The sequence below is a fragment of the Ursus americanus genome, chromosome X, assembly GCF_024610735.1.
Source record: "Ursus americanus isolate L20-20 chromosome X, mUrsAme1.1.p, whole genome shotgun sequence".
Taxonomy (NCBI): Eukaryota; Metazoa; Chordata; class Mammalia; order Carnivora; family Ursidae; genus Ursus; species Ursus americanus.
In genome coordinates this window covers 121550777-121571440 of record NC_142164.1, presented here as the reverse complement: position 1 = coordinate 121571440, position 20664 = coordinate 121550777, and the positions used below count along the sequence as shown (strand labels likewise).

The 20664-nt window shown below is 46.8% G+C and overlaps 1 protein-coding gene across 7 annotated transcripts in view; it reads right to left on the bottom strand.

The window, feature by feature from the left end:
- The window catches only part of DHRSX (dehydrogenase/reductase X-linked), a 230120-nt gene that overhangs the window by 79388 nt on the left and 130068 nt on the right, over positions 1–20664 (bottom strand). For 2 of the 7 annotated variants that reach the window (XR_015723241.1, XR_006782628.2), the window contains exons 7-8: positions 5708–5955; positions 2767–3761 (exon numbers count right to left, since the gene is read on the bottom strand). Coding sequence is in view for 5 of the 7 variants with exons in the window: in XM_045813635.2 (XP_045669591.1) it covers positions 5752–5955 (204 nt within the window). In the remaining 2 variants the exon portion in view is untranslated. The other 5 variants (XM_045813633.2, XM_087859463.1, XM_045813635.2 and 2 more) reach the window with 4 other exon arrangements.

Sequence of the window (20664 nt, the reverse complement as noted above, 5' to 3'; positions counted from 1 at the left end):
GGAAGGCAAGCCAATTCATCAGGTGCACGCGACTTGGACCCAACTCACAATGGCAGCATTACTCACATAGGCAAGATCTTCTGCAGGCTTCACTCCATTCTATTGCCACCTCTTATGAGTGTGAGGACCATAAAAAAGACCCACTGAGGAGCACCCAGGTGGCTCAGTCCATTTGACTGACTCTTGATTTCAGCTCACGTCATGATCTCGGGGCCATGAGATCGAGCGCAGTGTCATGCTCTACGCTCAGCGTGGAGTTTGCATGTCCCTCTCCTTCTGCTCCTCCCCCACACTCACTCTCTCTCTCTCTCTCAAATAAATAAGTAAATAAATAAAATCTTTAAAAAAAGACCCATTCAACATAATAGGACACTCTTTGCCCAAGTCATGGCCAACAGACATCTCACAGTGTAAATGTAAGTCAAAACATCGTGCCTTACACATTGAATATATACATTTTTGCTAAGTTATACCTCAATGAAGTTAGAAAAATAAAATGAATATTCTCCCCCTAAAAGAATGGTCCTTTTAGTTACCATGCTATGATTTTCTCTGAGATATTTTGAATGAAAACTCATTGAACCACACCTGACACCATGGTAGACCAGCTGTACCGCAGGGTCTTCGAAGGACAACATAAGTAGGTCTCGGATGAAACAGAGCAAGGAAAATTTTTAATGCATTGCTGGATCCATGACAGTAAAATTATTATTTTTAATTCTACCTATCTGGGACTTCTTTTTTTTTTTTTTTTTTTTAAGTAGGCTCCATGCCCAGCATGGAGCCCAACACAGGGCTTGAACTCATGACCCTGAGATCAAGACCTCTGCTGAGATCAAGAGTCAGATGTTCCACTGACTGAGCCATCCAGGTGCCTCTCTATCTGGGAATTTTTAAAACACCATTTTGAGTAAACCACAGGCTTGAGGAAAAAATGAAGACAAGGACAGCCCTGTATACCTATGAGATGTAGACCAAGCCAGAGGGAGAAATGAGTGACACAGGAGGCTTCAACTGGACATACGGAAATCAAGAATAAATGGCATCCATCAAATCAGAAAGTCATTAGTTGCGCATAACACCCAGTGCACTAATGAATCATCGAACTTTACATCAGAAACCAGGGATGTATTGTATAGTGACTAACATAATATAATAAAAAAACATTAAAAAAAATCAGAGAGTCAGATGATATATCCCACAATGAAGGGAAGAAATTAGGCAACTGATATAACCAAAAATGATACATTAGCAATAAAGGCACACATTGGTAAAGCTCTATTCCTGAACCAGAGAACGTCCTTCCTTGAACGGAACCTCAGAGCCGGAGAACTCCCAAGCTCGTTACTAGGCGCAGACGTTCGGCACACAGCCCCCTTCAGCGCACATGCTGGAAAGCAAGAGGGACTTAAGTCTGGGTTTATGTTTGTGCTTTTATGGCATTTGATGAAAAGCTATGGATCAAGGCCCATTGACTAGGATACTGGTATCCAGATGACAGAAAATACAACTCCAACTACAGCTGACCCTTGAACAACACAGTGTGAAATTCAAGGGTCCACTTGGACGCAGATTTTTTCCATAAATATAGCACAATCCTGTAAATGTATTTTCTCTTCCTATGACTTCCTTAATCACACTTTATTTTCTATAGCTTATGTTTATTGTAAGAACACAGTATATAATACATAGAACATACGAAATAGTAATTGACTATGTTATTGGTCAGGCTTCTGGTCAACAGAGGCTCCTAGGAATTAAGTTTTTGGGGGAGTCAAAAGTTACATGTGGATTTTTGAGTGCATAGACGCTGGTCACCCCTAGCCTTGTGCTGTTCAAGGGTCAAATGTAATTTCTCCACTTAAATGACAAATTAAATCCAGAGCTTGCATGCAAAACCATAGGTGTCACATATTTATTCCTGAACATTCCTCAAGCAGAATGCATACATAGGTCTTGTCTCAGCAAACCTGGGTGCAGACGAGGTTGTACTAGCATCATCATTCAGTAGATGAGGCATCAGAAAGAAAGAGACCCAAAGGCTTAATGATGGTGCCCAGTGCAAGACTTCACATTTCCCAAAGCTCACATCCAATGGGAAATGGGCATGGCATGCCCTCCCTGACCCATAGACCAAACCAAGAAGCGTCCCCAATCCTGCCTCCCAACCCGCCCACCTTGGAGGGAGCCCAGTGCGCCTTGTATGGTTGTATTTCCAAAAAGCCAAGACAAGAGGTGCCCATGCCACCTGTTCACGATACAGAAGCCTTCAACATCCAGTTGGCATCCAGACGGAGCTTGTGTCCTACATGGACCAGCCTTTGCTGAGCTCACTCTTCCTTGTTAAAAGTCTCTGCTATGCTCTACAGTGAAATCCCCAGATTCCAGGGATCAGGACCTAATATCCATGGAGGCCATTATCAGCACACCACAGACCTCCAGCTCCTTTGGGACAAGACCTAGTTCTCACTCAACTTGAGTAAGCTTGTGTTTCCTCAGAGCCGGCCTTGGTAGAAATGAATGAATGAATGAATAGATGAATGAATGAAGTGGTCCCTCCCATTGCTGAACCCAAACAAAACTCACTGTTGCTACACTGAAGGAACAAAAGAACAGCTTTACTGAGAAGAGAAACACATGTGCCCATGGATGGAAAGTCATCACCCTGGTGTGGGTACAGAGACCCTCGCAGCTCCCCTAACATGACTGACAGGCTCAAACCCAGAATCCCCAGTGCCACCAAGCCACAAATTCAGCTTTACTCACCCAGAGATCCACACGATTTCTCCAGCTGCTGGGAAGTGTCTCTGAGCACCGAGGAATTTTACGATCACATGTTGAGGGTGCCTGCTAACTTCTCCAGAATGATGGGTTGTTGTTTCTGTCTCTCTCTCTCTCTCAACCAGGGAGGAACAGCAACATAAGGGCTGTCATGTAACAAGGAGGAACAATCTGAGGCCAGGGTCCTACAAGGTTCAAATTGCTCTTGGAACGCATCTTCGCAGCTTGGGGATTGTGGCATCTGTCAAATCCTGGCGTGCTTGTTTTCTCAGTGATGGAGGATGTCGGCTTGGCCCGGAGCCATCCTACCATGCCATCCTGAGCCTTTACTTGGAAAGTCCCTTTGTGATAACGATAACAGTCACTGGCATATGTTTACGACGGCCTCAAGCTGTAGTACGGTCTTTGGCTCCAAGGGTGGCGTCTTCCAGAATTCAAGATTCTGCTTTTTGGGGCAGAGTCCTGGCTGTTCAGAAAATCAGATGAGGCACATCTTGACCATGATTCTAGTTCTAAAGGACATCAGTCTGGGCTCTAGGGCTTTCGTAGACCATCTGTGCAGTGTGACGAGGTGCCAGCACTCAGGGCTGGAAGTTGCAATCTGATTATGTCTGGCTCAGGTTGGGTATTGAACTCGGTTGAAAATTCCCATTAAATCATGCTCCATTCCAGAAGGAGAGCAGATTCTTAAATTGCTTCATGGAGCCATTGCATCCATCCTGGAACAACCACGAGGCAATCTATAAAGCATCTGTCCCTGAGTCCAGTGTGAACCCCACACTCAAAGAGCTGCTGGCTGTGATTCCAAAGCACGCATATACCCAGAGATGACATCAGGTTTGGGTCCTCGGTGAGATTCTGTCAGTTGAGGGACTGGATCGTCAGGTGACCAGCGGTCACTGTTCTGAAAATTCAGAGTGCAGTCCAGCATCACACACACAATGTCCTTTCCATTGCATTTTCAAGTGGCTTGTCTGTCCCTGTTGGAATTTGAGAATATCCTCAGAGAGAGGACTGAGCTTTCCTTGCCCGACTGGTGGCTGAGTAAGGGTGAACCCTGAAGTCAAAGATGGTGCCCAGTAAACTGTGGGAGATGTTCAGAACCATAAGGAACTGTAGGAGTTTCCTGTAACAAATTCCCATCAATCTGTTGGTGGCTTAAAAACCATAGCAATTCATCCTCCCCCAACTCTGAAGACCAGAAGTATGACATCCAGGTGGGGCAGGGCTGAGATCCAGGTGGGACACGGCTGCTGAGATCCAGGTGGGGCAGGGCTGTGCTCCCTCCAGAGGTTCCAGGGGAAAGTCCTTCCTGCCTCTTCCCACTTCTGGGGGCTCTAGGTGTCCCTGTGTTTGTGGTCGCGTCCTTCCTGCCTCTGTCTCCATGGTCACATGACCTCTTCCTATTTTATAATCAAATCTCCCTCTACCTGTTCTGATATGGAAACTTGTGATTACACTGAGTGTATCTAGATAAGCCAGGATGATCTCCTCATCCTAAGATCTTGATTCCATCGCAAAGATAATCTCTCCATGTAGAATCATATGCATAGGTTCTGGGGGGTGAGCATGTGAAGGTATCTTTTGGAGGGGGTCAGTGCAGGGACCACCCTTCATGTTCCTGGCAGACGAGCTGCCTGTGCCTACAGATATGGGAGGAACGAGAAGAAAACGTCCAGCTCAGGTGGGCTCTGATGAACTGTGAACAACACCCATGACTGGGCAACAACTATGTTTATGGCCACCTCAGTATCATGGTTTACGGAGAAACCGGGCCCTGCAGATGTCTCTAGGAAGGATGCCGAGAGAAATGTTAACTGACATTCTGAATGGGGAACAACCCAGGAGAAGGTCATGTGTGGCAATGTGATGGTGAGGGGGAAATCAGGGCCCATTCCTTTACCCCTTGCCCAAAACAAATAGTGAGTGAAGTCAGGAACACCTTTCCCTATCCCACAGGATGTCGTACGGAGTGATTACAGACCCTTCTCCTCATTCCAGTCCTATAGAACCCCATGGGGAGTGCCATCAGATCCCTCTCTCATCCCTGTCCTACAGAAACCCATGATGGTGTCGACCAGACCCCTCTCCTCTTCCCTGTCCTACAGAGCCCCATGGGGAGTGCCAACCAGACCCCTCTCTTGTGTCTGTCCTACAGAAACCCATGGTGAGTGCTGTGCAGACCCTTCCCTCCTCCCTGTCCTACAGAACTCCATGGTGAGTGCCATCCAGACCCCTCTCCTCCTCCCTGTCCTACAGAACTCCATGGTGAGTGCTGACCAGACCCCTCGCGTCCTGTCCTAGAGAACCATACAGGGAATGCTGCCCAGGACGCTCTCCTCCCACCTGTTGTACAGGATCCCTGACACATCTGGTTATATTCCCATGACCCACAGGCTTGAGCTCATGAGAGCAGCTCTGAGGGCTACAGGTAGCACCCAGGACCAGGTCACTCTCAAAGTGTGGAGTAGAATATGGGTTGTCACCTGAGCCCTGACCCAACACACCGAGGAAGGCTCATGTCTCTGTTTCACGGACCCATGAGTCAAAGCTGGGTGTCTGGAACAATGGGTGAGTGCAAGAACAGAGGACACAGTGGACCCCAAACCCTCTACAGCCCCAATGGTTCATGCTCCCTTGCAAGTGCCTGCTTACCTGGCATGTGTCTCCCTAAACCTGGTCCCTGCCCTGTGCTAAACAAGGAAGACTGCACAATTGGGTTGGGCAGCATTTAATTGTTCATGGCACTTGTAGAAATCTGGCACACAATTTATGGCTCAGGACCACCTACTTGGGAATTACATTCAATGTTCCTTTTGGTCCTTGACTTCCTGCAAAGGCAGGACAGCAGACCGGAGACCTTTGGGGACATAGCCCTGAAGGCAGGCAGCTAGGAAAAATGCAGACACGGGGATCTGTCACAGACCTGTGTTTGGTGGACTGAAGGCAAGGTCTTCCCCCACGTGGCAGCTACCCCGAAAAGGTGTCCTGGGTCACATCAGTGATGCCGGTCATCTGGCAACTCCTGGCCCACAGTTCTCTTTGAAGATCTAGGTCATACGTGACCGCGAGAGACTTGGTCTCTTTCTCGTTATAAAGGTAGCGGCCACCAATTCCTTCCAGGTCTGGGGTGACTGCTGCGTAGACGGACGTCCAGGCTCCCTCATCTGGGGTCTGTGGGGAGAAGGAAGAAGGCCAGGATGCATCAGCTTTCAGAGCAGAGTGCATGGGATTCTCAGGACCCCCACCGATGCTGTTGGCTAAGACACAGCACGCTTATCACCTGGGTCAGGACACTCCAGCAGAAAGCCAGGTGGACAACCTAGCCGAGCTGATGGGTTAATCCATTTCCATAGGCAAAAATGCATATTAAAATCCTTTATGTGGACCGTCAAGTTCTGCAACTCCTGATGAACCCAAAATGCGTATTAACTGGCTCAGAGCGGATGAAGGCTGAGCCTCTGAGTTTAAGCAACACTAACTGGCAACTGGGTGAAACGTGACCACCTTGCAGAAAGGTTCCTGGCGTCAAGGCAGCACAGTGAGCTTCCCATGGGGATGGAAGCATTCCCAGGCTATGGTCACTGCTTAGGGGGAAAGCAAGGTCCCACTAGAAGCTTGAAACACAGAGGAGACACGTGAGGACTGGAGAACTGGCTCTGGCGGAAGGCGGCAATGTGGGAACACGAGACACCCTGCATTTTGGGGTGGGAGCTGACGTGGTCAGTGGGTTGGTGTGGTCAGTGGGTGCCGGCAAACCAGGAGGAGCTCAAGACATTGGAAATGGTGGGAACCAAAGCACCTCCATCCGGGGCTATGGTTCCAGATCCAGAAACCAGCAGGATTTCCCCATCTCTTTTTATTGTCAGGATAAAGATTTTTTCAGGATCTTATCTTGTTTAATCAACTTGTGGAAATTGCTCAATCCGCTCCGTCCACTCTGGACCCTCTTATGTGCCTTTGTAAGTCTATACAGCTGACCCTGTACAACACAGACTTGAACTGCACGGGTCTGCTTAGATGAGGATTTTTTCGATAAATGTAGCACAGTCCCGTAAATGTGTTTCCTCTTCCTTAGGATTTTCTTAACCACGTTTCCTTTCTCCAGCTTACTCCATTGTGCGAATCCAGTATATAACACATGCAATGTACAATATATGGGTTCATCTACTGTTTATGGCATGAGTCAGGCTTCTAGGCAATGGTAGGTTATTAGTAGTGGAGCTTTGGAGAGTCAGAAGTGACACCTGGATTTTCAGCTGCGAGCTGTGTGCACACACACATGCTCCCATGCACACACATACATTCCCAGGCACACACACTTATATGCACACAATAGTTCCATGCACACATGCACATTCACAATCATACATATAAACTCTCATGCACACATGTATTCACATGTACTCCCATGACACTCATATACTCACATGCACACATATACTCACACCCACATACATACATTCACACATATACATATATACTCTTGCACACTCATATACTCACATGCACATGCATATACTCACACCCACATACATACATACATTCACTTACATACATACTCTTGCACACTCATATACTCACATGGACACAAATATACTCACACCCATGTACATACATACATTCACACATATACATATATACTCAGGCACACTCATAAACTCACATGCACACGCATATACTCACACCCACATACATACATACATTCACATATATACATACATACTCTTGCACACTCATATATACTCACATGCACACGCATATACTCACACCCATATACATACACACATTCACATATATACGCATATACTCTTGTACACTCACTCACATGCACACACATATACTCACACCCACATACATACGTACATTCACTTACATATATACTCTTGCACACTCATATACTCACATGCACATGCATATACTCACACCCATATACATACACACATACATACATACATTCACACATATACATATATACTCAGGCACACTCATAAACTCACATGCACACGCATATACTCACACCCATATACATACACACATTCACATATATACATATATACTCTTGCACACATATACTCACATGGACACATATATACTCACACCCACATACATACGTACATTCACTTACATACATATATACTCTTGCACACTCATATACTCACATGCACACACATATACTCACACCCATATACATACATACATTCACATATATACATACATAATCTTGCACACTCATATACTCACATGCACATGCATATACTCACACCCATATACATACACACATTCACATATATACATACATACTCTTGCACACTCATATACTCACATGCACACGCATATACTCACACCCATATGCATACATACATTCATATGTACATATATACTCAGGCGCACTCATACATTCACATGCACACACATATACTCAGCATCCCATACATACATACTCACACGCACACACACATACTCACGCACATGCATATGCTCTGTGGACACACACATGTACTCATATGCACACACATGGACGCACACATGCACTCTCACGTATCCGTACACACATTTACGCATAGACACGCGCACAGTCACCCAAGCTGGCCCTGAGCACTCGGCTGTCCTGACAGACAAAGAAAGAGCTGTTTCTTGGCTCTAATGCATCTTGTGGAGAATTAATCACATCCACTTACCCAACTATCATGTGCTTAAATACATGATAGATGCTACGTTTAAAAAAGCAACCGCTGATCGTTTGTAGACCATTTCAAAGCCTTGGGCTTATAATGAAGACGGAAATGAGACTTCATTTGTATTCTTTAATTCCTAAATGTTGTGACAGCTCACGAAATAGATGGTTTTATTCATTTATTTCTCATTACATCTCATATCACATCCTAATCATCACCCATCAGAGCTATTATAGGTCATGCCCGCGTACAAGGGTGGGTGTCATGATAAATGTTGAGATACCCATGTGTGCGTATAAACATGCACATATACACATGCTCACACGCACCCACACTACTCGTCCACATGCATGCACACGTGCTCACAGACCCACATGCACACACACACGTGCTCACATGATAAACCATCAGCACAACGGGGGTGACCATACTGTGTGCTGGGCATTGTGCCAAACACTAGCACCCATTTTACAGATGAGGACCTGAGGCTCAGAGAAGACTAGTCTTTTCCCCACAATACACAGCTGGTGGGTGGAGGCGCTGGGATTTGAACCCAGGGCCACCAGCTCTCCGGTCAACATCCTCACCCATAGCATGTGCTGACTTCTCCAAGAGATGATTCTAGAGGCTGGGAAATGCAGGCGGGAGAGTGGGTTTGGGGAGACTTCTGAGTCCAAGTGAGCTCTTGCAGCAGGAAACATCTCAAGCAGGGAGAGAGCCACCACAGCTGCTTAACCAGAGGGGGGAATGTGCATGGGCACAGCTCCTGCCTCTGTCTGGGCAGCAGCCTTCCTGGTGAGCTGGAAGGCTGAACATCTACCAGAATGCCTGGAATGAGCTGGATTGCGTTCCCACAAATACGTATGTTGAAGGTGTCACCCCCAGGACCTCAGAATGGGGCTGTATTTGGAAGTGGGGGTCTTTAAAGAGGGGATTAAGGTAAAATGAGGTTGTTCATGTGGACCCTGACCCAATAGGGCTTGTGTTCTTATAAGAAGAGATGAGGACACAGTCACATACAGAGGGATGACCACGTGAGGACACAGGGAGAAGACGGGGTCTACACACCAAGGAGAGAGGACTCAGGAGGCACAAGCCTCGGCCCCACCTGGATCTCAGACTCCCAGCCTCGGCCCTGCCTGGATCTCAGACTCCCACCCTCCAGGACTGAGAGACAATGAATGTCTGTTGTTGAAGTCACCGTGTCTGTGGTACGTTGTCACGGCAGCCCGGGCAGACTAATTCAACATCCAAACAATTTCTCCTATCTGAGTGGGAGTGCTAGCCTGTGGAGGGCTGCCATGACACGTAGCTCTGGCAGCCACGTGTCCATCCCAGGAACGAGCTGTGTGCACACCTCTTGTCCAGGGAACTACTGATTTGCTGCATTCAGAGTTACGTGGGGGGGGGGGGGAACATGCTCAGATTCTGCCAGATAGACCTAAGACCAGCAAAGACCCCGACAGGCAGGAGATGCTTCTTAAATATGCCTCCAATGAATACATATGTCCTGTTATAGACTGTGCACGCCCCCCTGCCCCCCATTTCATATGTGGAAGCCCTAACTCTCAATGGGATGGTATTAGCAGGTGGAGCCTTATGGAGGTGATTAGGGTGCCATGAGGTCATGAGGGTGGGAGCCCCCATGACGGGACTGGTGTCCTTACAAGAAGAGGAGGAGACACCAGAACTCTTCCTCTCTCCATCACGTGAGGACACAGGCAGATGGCCATGCATGTCCACCAGAGAGGTCTCAGGAGAAACTAATGCTGGCCACGCCTGGATCTCAGATTTCCAGCCTGCAGACTATGAAGAATAAGGACCTGTTGTTCAAACCTTCCCGGTCTGTGGGATTCCGTTAAAGCCGCCCGAGCTGTTGAACACATGTCCCAACACCACGATCTATATTTGAATGAGGCTGTGTTCTAGGTTCCGAAAAAAAAACCACAAAGTGGAAACAACCACCCATTTTTCCCCCTGAATCTCTTTGAGCTAGAACCCTGCACACCAGTCATAGTGGACGTGAAATCACCTTCAGCGGGAGCACGAGAAACCCCCGCACCTTACACTTGCTTTCCTACTTCTTTCCACGCTCACGTTTCCTTTTGTTTCTATTTGTTTTGTGTTCTTATGACGTGACGTCTTGCACCTGTGCCTTGTGGTACAGTAATCCACCACTGGCTGGGCACCAGGTCATAGGCTGGATGTCCCCAGGGAGCCACCACACATACACACTGACAAAGAAAACCACGTGGGTTGACTGCTAATGGGGCCGGCATAAAGCCCTGCCGCTCTCAAAGATCTTTTGCACTGTGATTCTCCCTTGCTAATCAACGCTTCATGGAGGGACGCCATGTTGGCAAAAAGGCAAGATGAAAAGGCTTCCTCTCCTACGACCTCTACAGTCTGTCCTTGCATGGGGAACATGTAGATGTATTTCATGACTAATAAGCTGAAGCCTGGGGATGTTCATTCCCAGTGAAGAGTTACTAATCCTTTCTTCTTTCCTGGGATCACTGCTCCGGTCATTCGGCGATGGAACTCCACGTCCTACAGAAGCTCAGTGGAGCCCATGACCTGCTGAGCGCTCCAGGCTCATGAAACTCCAACACGCTAATGATCGCCAACCAGAACGGGTCAATGAGGCAGAACCTCTAGCTTAATTTGCCAAAGGGAATCAATAGGAACACAACTGCTGACATTCCACGCTGCTCTTTAACAAGAACATGGACGTTCTGTGCTGGTGTCTATAACCACGCTCCCCTACTGGAGTCTTTTCCTAAGCTGAGCATGGAATTCCACAACTTACTCGCTGTTTGTTTTTGTTTTGTTTCATTCGTCTGTAGGAATTGTCTCCTCTAGGAATGTACCTGGGACCCAGGTACTCGGCTGTGTCCGAAATGTCTGGGAATTCGGGTCCATGATGATGAACGCCATGGAGGCAAACTGGAAAGTACCTAATTAAGAACAGATATGCACAAAGACCCAAATCGGCTCTGGTTCTCTCTGGCCTCAAGGAAAACCAAGAACAGAAGACCAGCATCAAATGGTTCACCTGCAGATCTATCACCCCCGCCCCCAGCAAAATTTGATTATCGGCCCCTGTGCAGCTGTCGTTGAGATGAGCTAGCCTCCAGCTCATTCCTACGACGACAAAGTTCGTCTCCTGGGTGCTGGGTGCAGAAAAATCAGTCGGCTTCTGAATAGATAAGAAGGTCCTCTAAACAATGCTTCCACTGGCATAAATAACATATCCCATTTTATCTATCGCTTGCAAAAAAAATGCAAAAAAAAGATTATCCCTAAAGACTTATAAGATGTCTAAAATGTGAAACCAAACCCAAGAGTGGTCGTGTTGCTTTTATCAGAGACAGGAGGATCACTAAAGAACCAGATGCCCGCTGGGAGACCAGGGAAGAGGGCTCCGTGTATTTATAGTTAAAGATTTTCTCTGCGTGAAGCCACAGCTGGAGCTGGAAGCTGTGCACCCTGTTTCAGTTCAATTCAGGACAACAAATGTTTATTAAATGCTCACCAATGTTTTGTGGGCTCTCGGGGCGAAGAAAGGCAATTTTGAAAATAACTGCCATCGCTGCGGGGCTGACAACAGGCAGGGGCTGTGGTCGACGGTTGGGCACAAGCACGTGAAAAAAAATAATAAAATAAGCAGCACACTCGGTAGAAAGAGGATGGGATTTGAAGCGTGCTAAATAGAGCTGCAAGCAATGTATGGTTGGAGGGAAACATGAATGCCTTATAATTACATAATTACATAGGGCTTTACAGTTTTGGAAATGCTGTCACATATATTATGTTAGCAATTTTCACAACAATCTTATGAGATATTATTATCCAGAATTAACAAATTACCAAAGCGAGGGGCATCGCAGAGGGTGGGAAGGAGAAGGAAGGGGTGGCCAGATCTTGGTTCTTCCAGAGACCCCAGCCCTCTCCATCTTGGTCCTTAATCCGCCTCCCTTTGGGCCCATCCCCCATGCCTATGGCTTCCGTTCTCTTCTCCTTCCCTGTCTTCATCTTTGAAATGGAAGCCTGACTCTGCTCTCCCCTGAGCCACCGACACATTCATGGCAGCCCAGTTGGCATCTGGAAGTCGAGACCCTACTTACCCACCTCCAGGTCAAGCATCCCCAAATCCCCAGCTGGGCATTTCCCATCACCCCATCTCTTGGATAGACACTGCCATTACCCTCACTTTCCTGCATGAGAAACCCCAGAATTATCCTTGAGTCTTTATTTATTCACATCCCAGGGTCAACCAGTCAACTTGTCTTGATTTTACCTCTGGACTAGTGTTCGGATAGAGTTCTCACCCTCTCTACCACATCCAGTATCACCTCCACCAGTGCAATGGTCTGTAAGCAGACCCCAGGTGCCCCCATGTCCTGCAGTCCATCGGATGGTTTGTAGGCTGGACGGGTCTGATCCTGTTACCTCCTCACTGACATTTCTCAACGGGCACCCAGCCCTAACATCCCAAGGTGGCCATTGCTTCTACCACATGATAAGCTTCTCTCCTTGTATGCCTGCAATAGGGCTGGGGACAGCTGGTCTTGGGAGAAGTGAGTCACAAGTAGCTCAGATCATTTCTCAGTCTTGAGTTCAGATGCGGGACACAGCAAAGAGGCAGGTGGTGTCAGTCTGACCACTCCCCAGGGTGTTCTCTATCACATGTAGTTCCAGCATTGCTCACGGACCCTGGCCTAGCCTTCAATCCACGTTCAAAGCTCCATCCCCAGAAAGTCTTCTCCTCCTGCCCCCAACACTAGGGCAGACTACTGCCACCACATTTGTCCTTTTGTCATTCATGAAAATGCTCAAAGTCAAACCACGTGATAACTAGTAGAGTTCCTGTAGTCCTGGGTGCAACTATGGGACATGCCCCCCGCCCCCGATGCCCCAGTGATCAGATTGATGACCCTACGCCTGGAGGGGTGCATGAGATGTCATCAGCCTGAACGGACAACATGCACTGACTCCCCGCTCCAAGCCTCCTGTGGGAGCCCACCTGATTTGATGTAATCTTCATGATATACCTGTGAGGTGGGGCTTATCCCACCTGCTTTACAGGGAAGCAGCTGGGGCCAACACGCTGGGCAAAGACACAAGACAGCAGTCTTGACAGCTGCGATCCAAGGAAGGTGAACGCAAGAGTTTTCTTTGGCCGTTCTTAGTGAATGATCACAAACCTGGTGGCTTAATACAGCACGGATTCATCCCCTTAAAATTCTACGAGGTCAGAAGTCTAAAATGAATCTCAATGGGCTAAAACCCAGGGGTTGGCAGGGGCTGTGTTCCTGCTGCACGCTCCAGGCGAGAGTCTGTCTCCTTGTCCCCTGTCCTTGTCCTACTCTGACCCTCCGTCCTCTCTCTTATGAGGATCCCTGTGATGACACGGGGCTCCTCTGGATCATCTGGGATCTCCTACATTCCAGGGTGGAAGAGTCATGGTGGTAGGTCCCTACGGCATGACAGAAGGTCCACTGAAGGTTGTTGTTAATTCAGTGTGCTTGCATGCTGATGAATGATGGAGAGAAGCTGATGATGCAGAGGTGGGGAGAGGGATCCCTGGACGTGTGTCCTTGAGTTGATTAATTAAGCGTGCGACCCTCCTGACTCATCCATCAAAAAGCAATCCAATGACCCCGTGAGTGGGTTGATTCAAATGCACATTAAAGAGAACCAACCATCGCTATTCATATCGGTGGTTGTAATGTGGGCACGTTCTACACTGGCAATTTGATCCTTTGTAGTTGGAGACCGGTGTATAAGGTGATTTCGAAGAGGCCTGGCATTGTCTGACATGAGCTCCGCACAGGGGTCACAACGCACCCAACACTGAGAATCAAGCTTTTTCGTGGTATCCACGGATCCTGAGGCAGTAAGGCAGGAGGATACGAATGACATCCCAATGCGACGGCCCCAACACTTGAGAGATGCAGGCTTTCTGCATCAGCACTGGCTTCACTGGGTCTCACACCCTCTGAAAAGCTTCGTCTACACTCGGACACCCTCTGAAAAGCTTCGTCTACACTTGCACAGAGCCTGACAGAGCAGAGGCAGGCAGAACGGTCTTCATTTACGAACGCGCTAAACCGCGCGTCTTTACAAACGTATAAGCCTCCTGGTTCCTCTCAAGGAGCGAAGTGGTTCGCCCAGGAGAGTGGCTCGGAATTTGCAATCCAGTGCACGTTTTCCAGGGAGGCACCAATGGGGGTTTCGTGGTATAAAATAACGCCTCTGTATGACATAAACGAACGGAAAGACAAACGCGTCCGTGTAAGTCATACGTGCACACACGGCGATCGTTATAAAGAGGACATCACAGCCCCCGCTGTGCTACAGACTTTGTTCGGTTTCCTTATCGCAGTTTTACGTCATTTCCATGGTAATGAATACTCTTCCACGACGTAGTTGACAGCTTTCATAATCTTCTCTCTCCTGTACGGACACCGCCCTGCGGTTATGTTTAATCCAAGCGGGCACGACGTGTCCCCAGGCATTCGTGGCCGGGTCTGGGGTGCGCCAAGTGCGGACACTCTCCTGGCGAAAGAAAATATGTCGAAATCCCTCTGCTCGGTGAAGTGGACAGCCAACGACGCGTTGGTAGGAAGGCACGTTGAAAGGGAAGGAAGGTAATGAAGCCCTCGAGGGAGCTCAGGGGCAGGGTCGACTTCACGAGAGGCGCTCGGACGGGACCAGGAGCGGGCACGGAAGGCAGACCACGAGAAGAGGTTCGGTGAGTGTCCTCATTAATTCCGAAAGTCGAAGAAAACAGACAAGTATCGAAGGGACGCAGCTGTCAACACTGACTTGGGAAGAGGGAGGAATCCTCAAGAAAGCAATACGCATTAAAGAAAAATTTGAAAGCTGAGTTGGAATTATCCTTCCAAAAATTCCCAAACCTAGAGAGTTTGCAAACGCTAATATTTCCAGTCTTCAAATACAGAGAGCTGTCATGATAGTTACATCAGGCTGAAGCATAAGAGAAAAATACGGGGAAAAGTGAGCCTTTCGATTGTCCCATTCTTTGGCTTTTTTTTTTTTTTTAAACAAATCATCAAAACTTTAGTATCCCAACTTGACAAAGGTAGCACAGAACGGGGTCTACAGCGCTGGGGTAAAGATCAATACAGAAGTCATCAAGGAAGTGGCTGGGAACAGAGTCCTCTAGCGTACGGGAGAATAATGCTCTATGACAGTGAGAATCATTCTAGAAATTTGGGGCCATTCATTCTAGAGTAATGTCCTGATCCACGTTATCCAAACAAGGGAGTTAAAGCAAACAAAAACATAATCCTCTCTAGATCCGAGTCAGCAAAGTGTTTTCTGTTAAAGGCCAGACAGGAAATAGTGCTTACTTTGTGGGCCATCTGGTCTCTGTCCTAGCTACTCGGCTGTGCCTTTTATCACACGGAGAACATGTAAATGAACGAGCATGTGTGCCAATAAAACTTTATTGACAAAACCATGTGGCCAGCCCGTGGGCCATAGTTTGCCTGTGTAGTGAACTGTTCTGTTTTGGTTAGGTAAAATTCAACATTCATACCTCATTCAAAGGAAAAGTAAAGAGGGAATGATACGCAGCACAGTACAGAACAAAGTACAATATACAAATTCTAATAAATATAAAAGAGAGAGACATTATATGTTTCACCCTCAAAACGGCAAATAGGATACGAGTTGCCTACACCATCTATTATTTAACTGTATAGTGTACGTAAGAACATTTTCAACAGAAACCTACATATTAGAAAGAAGGGGGGATGTGATATTTACACATTAATCAATATGGCTTGAAAATTAAATTGAAATTAAATTAATTAAATGAAACAGACTGAAAATGTATTAAAAACAGGACATCAGTGATAGAATCAATAACGACTTAAGGCCTGAGGCGTTCCCAGCACGCGGAGCGTGTTTTGGTAAGACTGTCCTTGAAAGCCCAACACGATGCTCCAGAAAATGTGGACAAGACAATCTTCTAGAACCTTCTCACGCCAGAGCCTGCCATGTTCCCTAGAGAAACTGGGACGGAAGCAGACGTGGAGATGTATGATGGATCCGTTATGGCAACGGTGCTGGAAAGCCCAAAGAACTGGAAACACCCCAGATGTTCCTGATCCGGAGGATGGACCTAAGCCAAGTGGTATATGCGTGTAGTATACACTTCGGAAGGACAGAATCAAATAATCTACTTCTCCACGTGTCCACAGGGATGGATTTCAAACATTTAATATGGAGGGTTGTGGGTTAAATTGGGTCCCCCCCAAAAAAACACAAGTTAAAGTCCTAGTCCTAGCTCCTAGTACATGTGAATGTGACATTATTTGGGGATAGGGCCTTTGCAGATGTAAGTGAAAGATCTGAGATGAGCTCATCCTGGATCAGGGTGGCCCTAAATCCAAGGACAGGTGTCCTTGTAAGAGACAGAAGAGGAGACACAGACACAGGGAAGCCACGTGAGGACAGAGGCAGAGATGGGAGGGACGTGGCCACAAGACCAGGGATGCCTGGAGCCCCAGAAGCTGGAAGAGGCAGGAAGGACCCTCCCTGGAGCCTCAGGAGGGAGCATGGCCCTGCCCCACCTGGATCTCAGTAGTCCTGCCCACCTGGATCTCAGGAGCCCTGCCCCGCCTGGATCTCAGTGGTCCTGCCCTGCCTGGATCTCAGCAGCCCTGCCCCGCCTGGATCTCAGTGGTCCTGCCCCGCCTGGATCTCAGACATCTGGTCTCCAGAGCTGGGGAAAGAGGAATATTCGTGGTTTTAGTCATTTGGTTTGTGGTCATTTGTTCCAGCTGCCCCCAGGTAACTAAACTACTGAGCAAAAAATAAAAAATAAAAAATGAAAAAGCAAATCACAGATATTACTCTACTTCCCTAAGGATCAAAGAATGCAAAGTTAAATTTCAGAGACACACATGTGTGAGACATTTATAACGAGAAACAAGAAAACAGCTGATGCTACGTGTGGGTTAGGGGTTCGTTCTTGCAGGTGCATTGGGGGAAAAGTGTGCGCACATCGACGTGGTGTGACAACGTGTGCATTCACTGATCACCGACTTTTAAGTGTTTCTTGTATTTTGCGGTATTCACAGTTTGCAGTATTCTTAATAAAACCTATTCGCAACAGAAACAAACATCAAAACTTCATAAAACAATTAGGAATAAATGCAATAGGAAAGGCATGGGTATTTACAGAGAATTAATAAAACACCCCTGAAAAGCATTAGGATTCTGGTCGCCAATTCCAAGATGTGGGGTTTCCCCCCAACACTGTCAAGCAATTCACAGACACCATCAGGGTGTCCTATGATCCAACTCAGTTCTGACCTATCTACCTGGACATGGTGTCAGATCCCCCGGGATCAGCCCTACGAGACCGCCCTTCACTCCCTAGGTCAGATGCCAATCACAAATCCAGGTTGTCACTTGTGGTTCTGACCCACCAGCTACAGATCGGAGGATCCCAGGACTTCTTGCTTGGAGTCCAGGCAAACACGTTACTCATTAGATTACGGGTTTATTATAAAAGGCTCAGAACAGCCAAATGAAGTGATGGATGCATGGGGCCAGGTGTGGGGAAGGAGTTTCCCTGGCCTCGCCAGGTGCACCTCTCTACCCAAACCCCCACGTGTTCACCGACCCAGAAGCTCTCCGAACCCTGTCCTTTTCATTTTATACAAAGGGAGGCTTTATCGCAGAGGGAGGCATGATTGATTAAATCACTGGCCACTGGGGATTGACTCAACCTCCAGCCCCTCTCCTCTCCCTGGAGGTCAGGGGGTGGGGCAGAAAGTGCCAAGCTTCTAATCACGTGGTTGGTTCCCCTGACAACCAGCCCCAACCTTGGGGGCTTTCCTAAAGCCACCTCATTCACGTAACAAAAGAAACCTCTACTGCTCTCGTCACCAGAAATTCCTAGGGTTTTAGGAGCTCTGTGCCAGAAACAGGACGAACAGCAAACATATATATTTCTTATAAGTCACAAAATCAGAAGCATCAAGACAGACACAAGTGAAAGGAAAGACAAATTATTCTCAGACAAAAAATATCACTCTGTAAAATCTCAATGTCCCCCTCCTAAATTAAGTTAGAAGTCTGTTCCAATTAAGTTTTGTTCTGATGGTTATCGTATCCTATCCCATCCTATCCTATCCTATCCTATTCTATCCTATTGTATTCTGTCTTATTCTATTTTACTAATCTATTCTATTCTTATTTCTTATTTTATCCTATCCTATTCTATACTATTCTATTTTATCCTATCCTGTTCTCTTCTATCCTATCCTATCCTTTCTTTTTCTATTCTATTCTATTCTATTCTATTCTATTCTATTCTATTCTATTCTATTCTATTCCATCCATTCCATTCTATTTCATTCTGTTCTATTCTGTTCTGTTCTATTTCATTCTCTTCTGTTCTATTTGATTTTGCTCTACGCTATTTCGTTCTACTCTATTCTATTTTTAAAAAATTTTATTTATTTACTTGAGAGAGAAAGAGAGTGAGAGAGCATGAGCACACAGGGAGAGGGAGAAGCAGACTTCTGCTGAGCAGGGAGCCCAACATGGGGCTTGATCCTGGGACTCTGGGATCATGACAAGAGCTGAAGCCAGATGCTAAACTGACTGAGCCACCCAGGGGGTCCTTACTCTATTCTGTTCTATTCTATTCTATTTATCCTATCCTATTGGATTCTATGTTATTCTTTCTTACTCTATCCTATTCTATTCTATTTTATCCTAGCCTAGCCTGTTTTACTCTATCTCATTCTTTCTTGTCCTATCCTATGCTATGCCATCCTATTACTTCTTATCCTACCCTACGCTATCCTTTCTTATTCTAGTCTAGTCTATCCTACTCTCCTATCCTATTCTGATTTATTCTATTGTATTCTTTCTTATTCTATTCTGTACTATTCTATCCTATCCTTTCTCATTCTATTCTATTCTATTCTATTCTATTCTATTCTATTCTATTCTATTCTATTCTATTTCATTCTATCCTATCCTATTGAATTCTGTTATTCTGTTATTCTTTTTTTTTTTTAAAGATTTTATTTATTTATTCGACAGAGATAGAGACAGCCAGCGAGAGAGGGAACACAAGCAGGGGGAGTGGAAGAGGAAGAAGCAGGCTCAAAGCGGAAGAGCCTGACGTGGGGCTCGATCCCATAACGCCGGGATCACGCCCTGAGCCGAAGGCAGACGCTTAACCGCTGTGCCACCCAGGCGCCCCTCTGTTATTCTTTCTTATTCTATCCTACTCTTTTCTGTTTTATCCTAGCCCAGCCTGTTTTACTCTACCTCATTCTTTCTTGTCCTATCCTATGCTATGCTATCTTACTACTTCTTATCCTATCCTATCCTATCCTATCCTATCCTATCCTATCCTATCCTGTCTTGTTCTATCCTATTGGACTCTATCCTATTCCACTCTATCCTGTTCTATTTCTCTCTGTTCTATTCTATTGTAAAAAGCTGGCAACGGCGTAAAGGTAGAAACAGAGAGAGATTGGGTGAATAAACAGATGCAGCCTCATCCTCAATTCTTTTCTTCAAATCGCAAGTCATCTAAAAGTTGATCTGGGAAAACGAATCAGGGCAAAATGAGAAGGAGGCTAAGAAAACGAAGCCATGTTGGGGGGTGGGGGGGCATCGCCAGAGCAGAGGGGTGAATTCAGAACAGACGGGAACATGCAGGTATTTAGAAAAGCAGAGCCCTTCCCCTCCGGGATCAGTGGAGAAGGATGGGCTTTTGGACAAATGGACGAGCATCAGTCCCTGCAAACCCCATCCAGGTGGATGAGGCATCTGGTTCTAACAAGAAAATCTGGGGGAGGGCAGACGTGCAACAGGAGATACAAGGTTCAACATCCCTAATTACATAGAAAGTTTTTTGGTTTTGTTTTCCTGAGCCAGCAGCTCCCCATGGGGGGAAAAATGGGAAAAAGGAATTGTACAAAGAATTCATGCAAAAAGTCATGTTCATAAGGAGGATTTGGGTTTTAAGGAGAGCCGCAGAGGGGAGCTCCGACGCGGAAAAAGGATCCCCTGCTCATGCAGATGTAATTACAGCCGGCCGCGGCCAGATGCCGGGCCCCGTGGCACACGATTACTCCCATTCACCAGAATCTGGGTTCCGGTGCTGACCCCCAAAGGCTGGTGCACGGAGAGCCCAGAG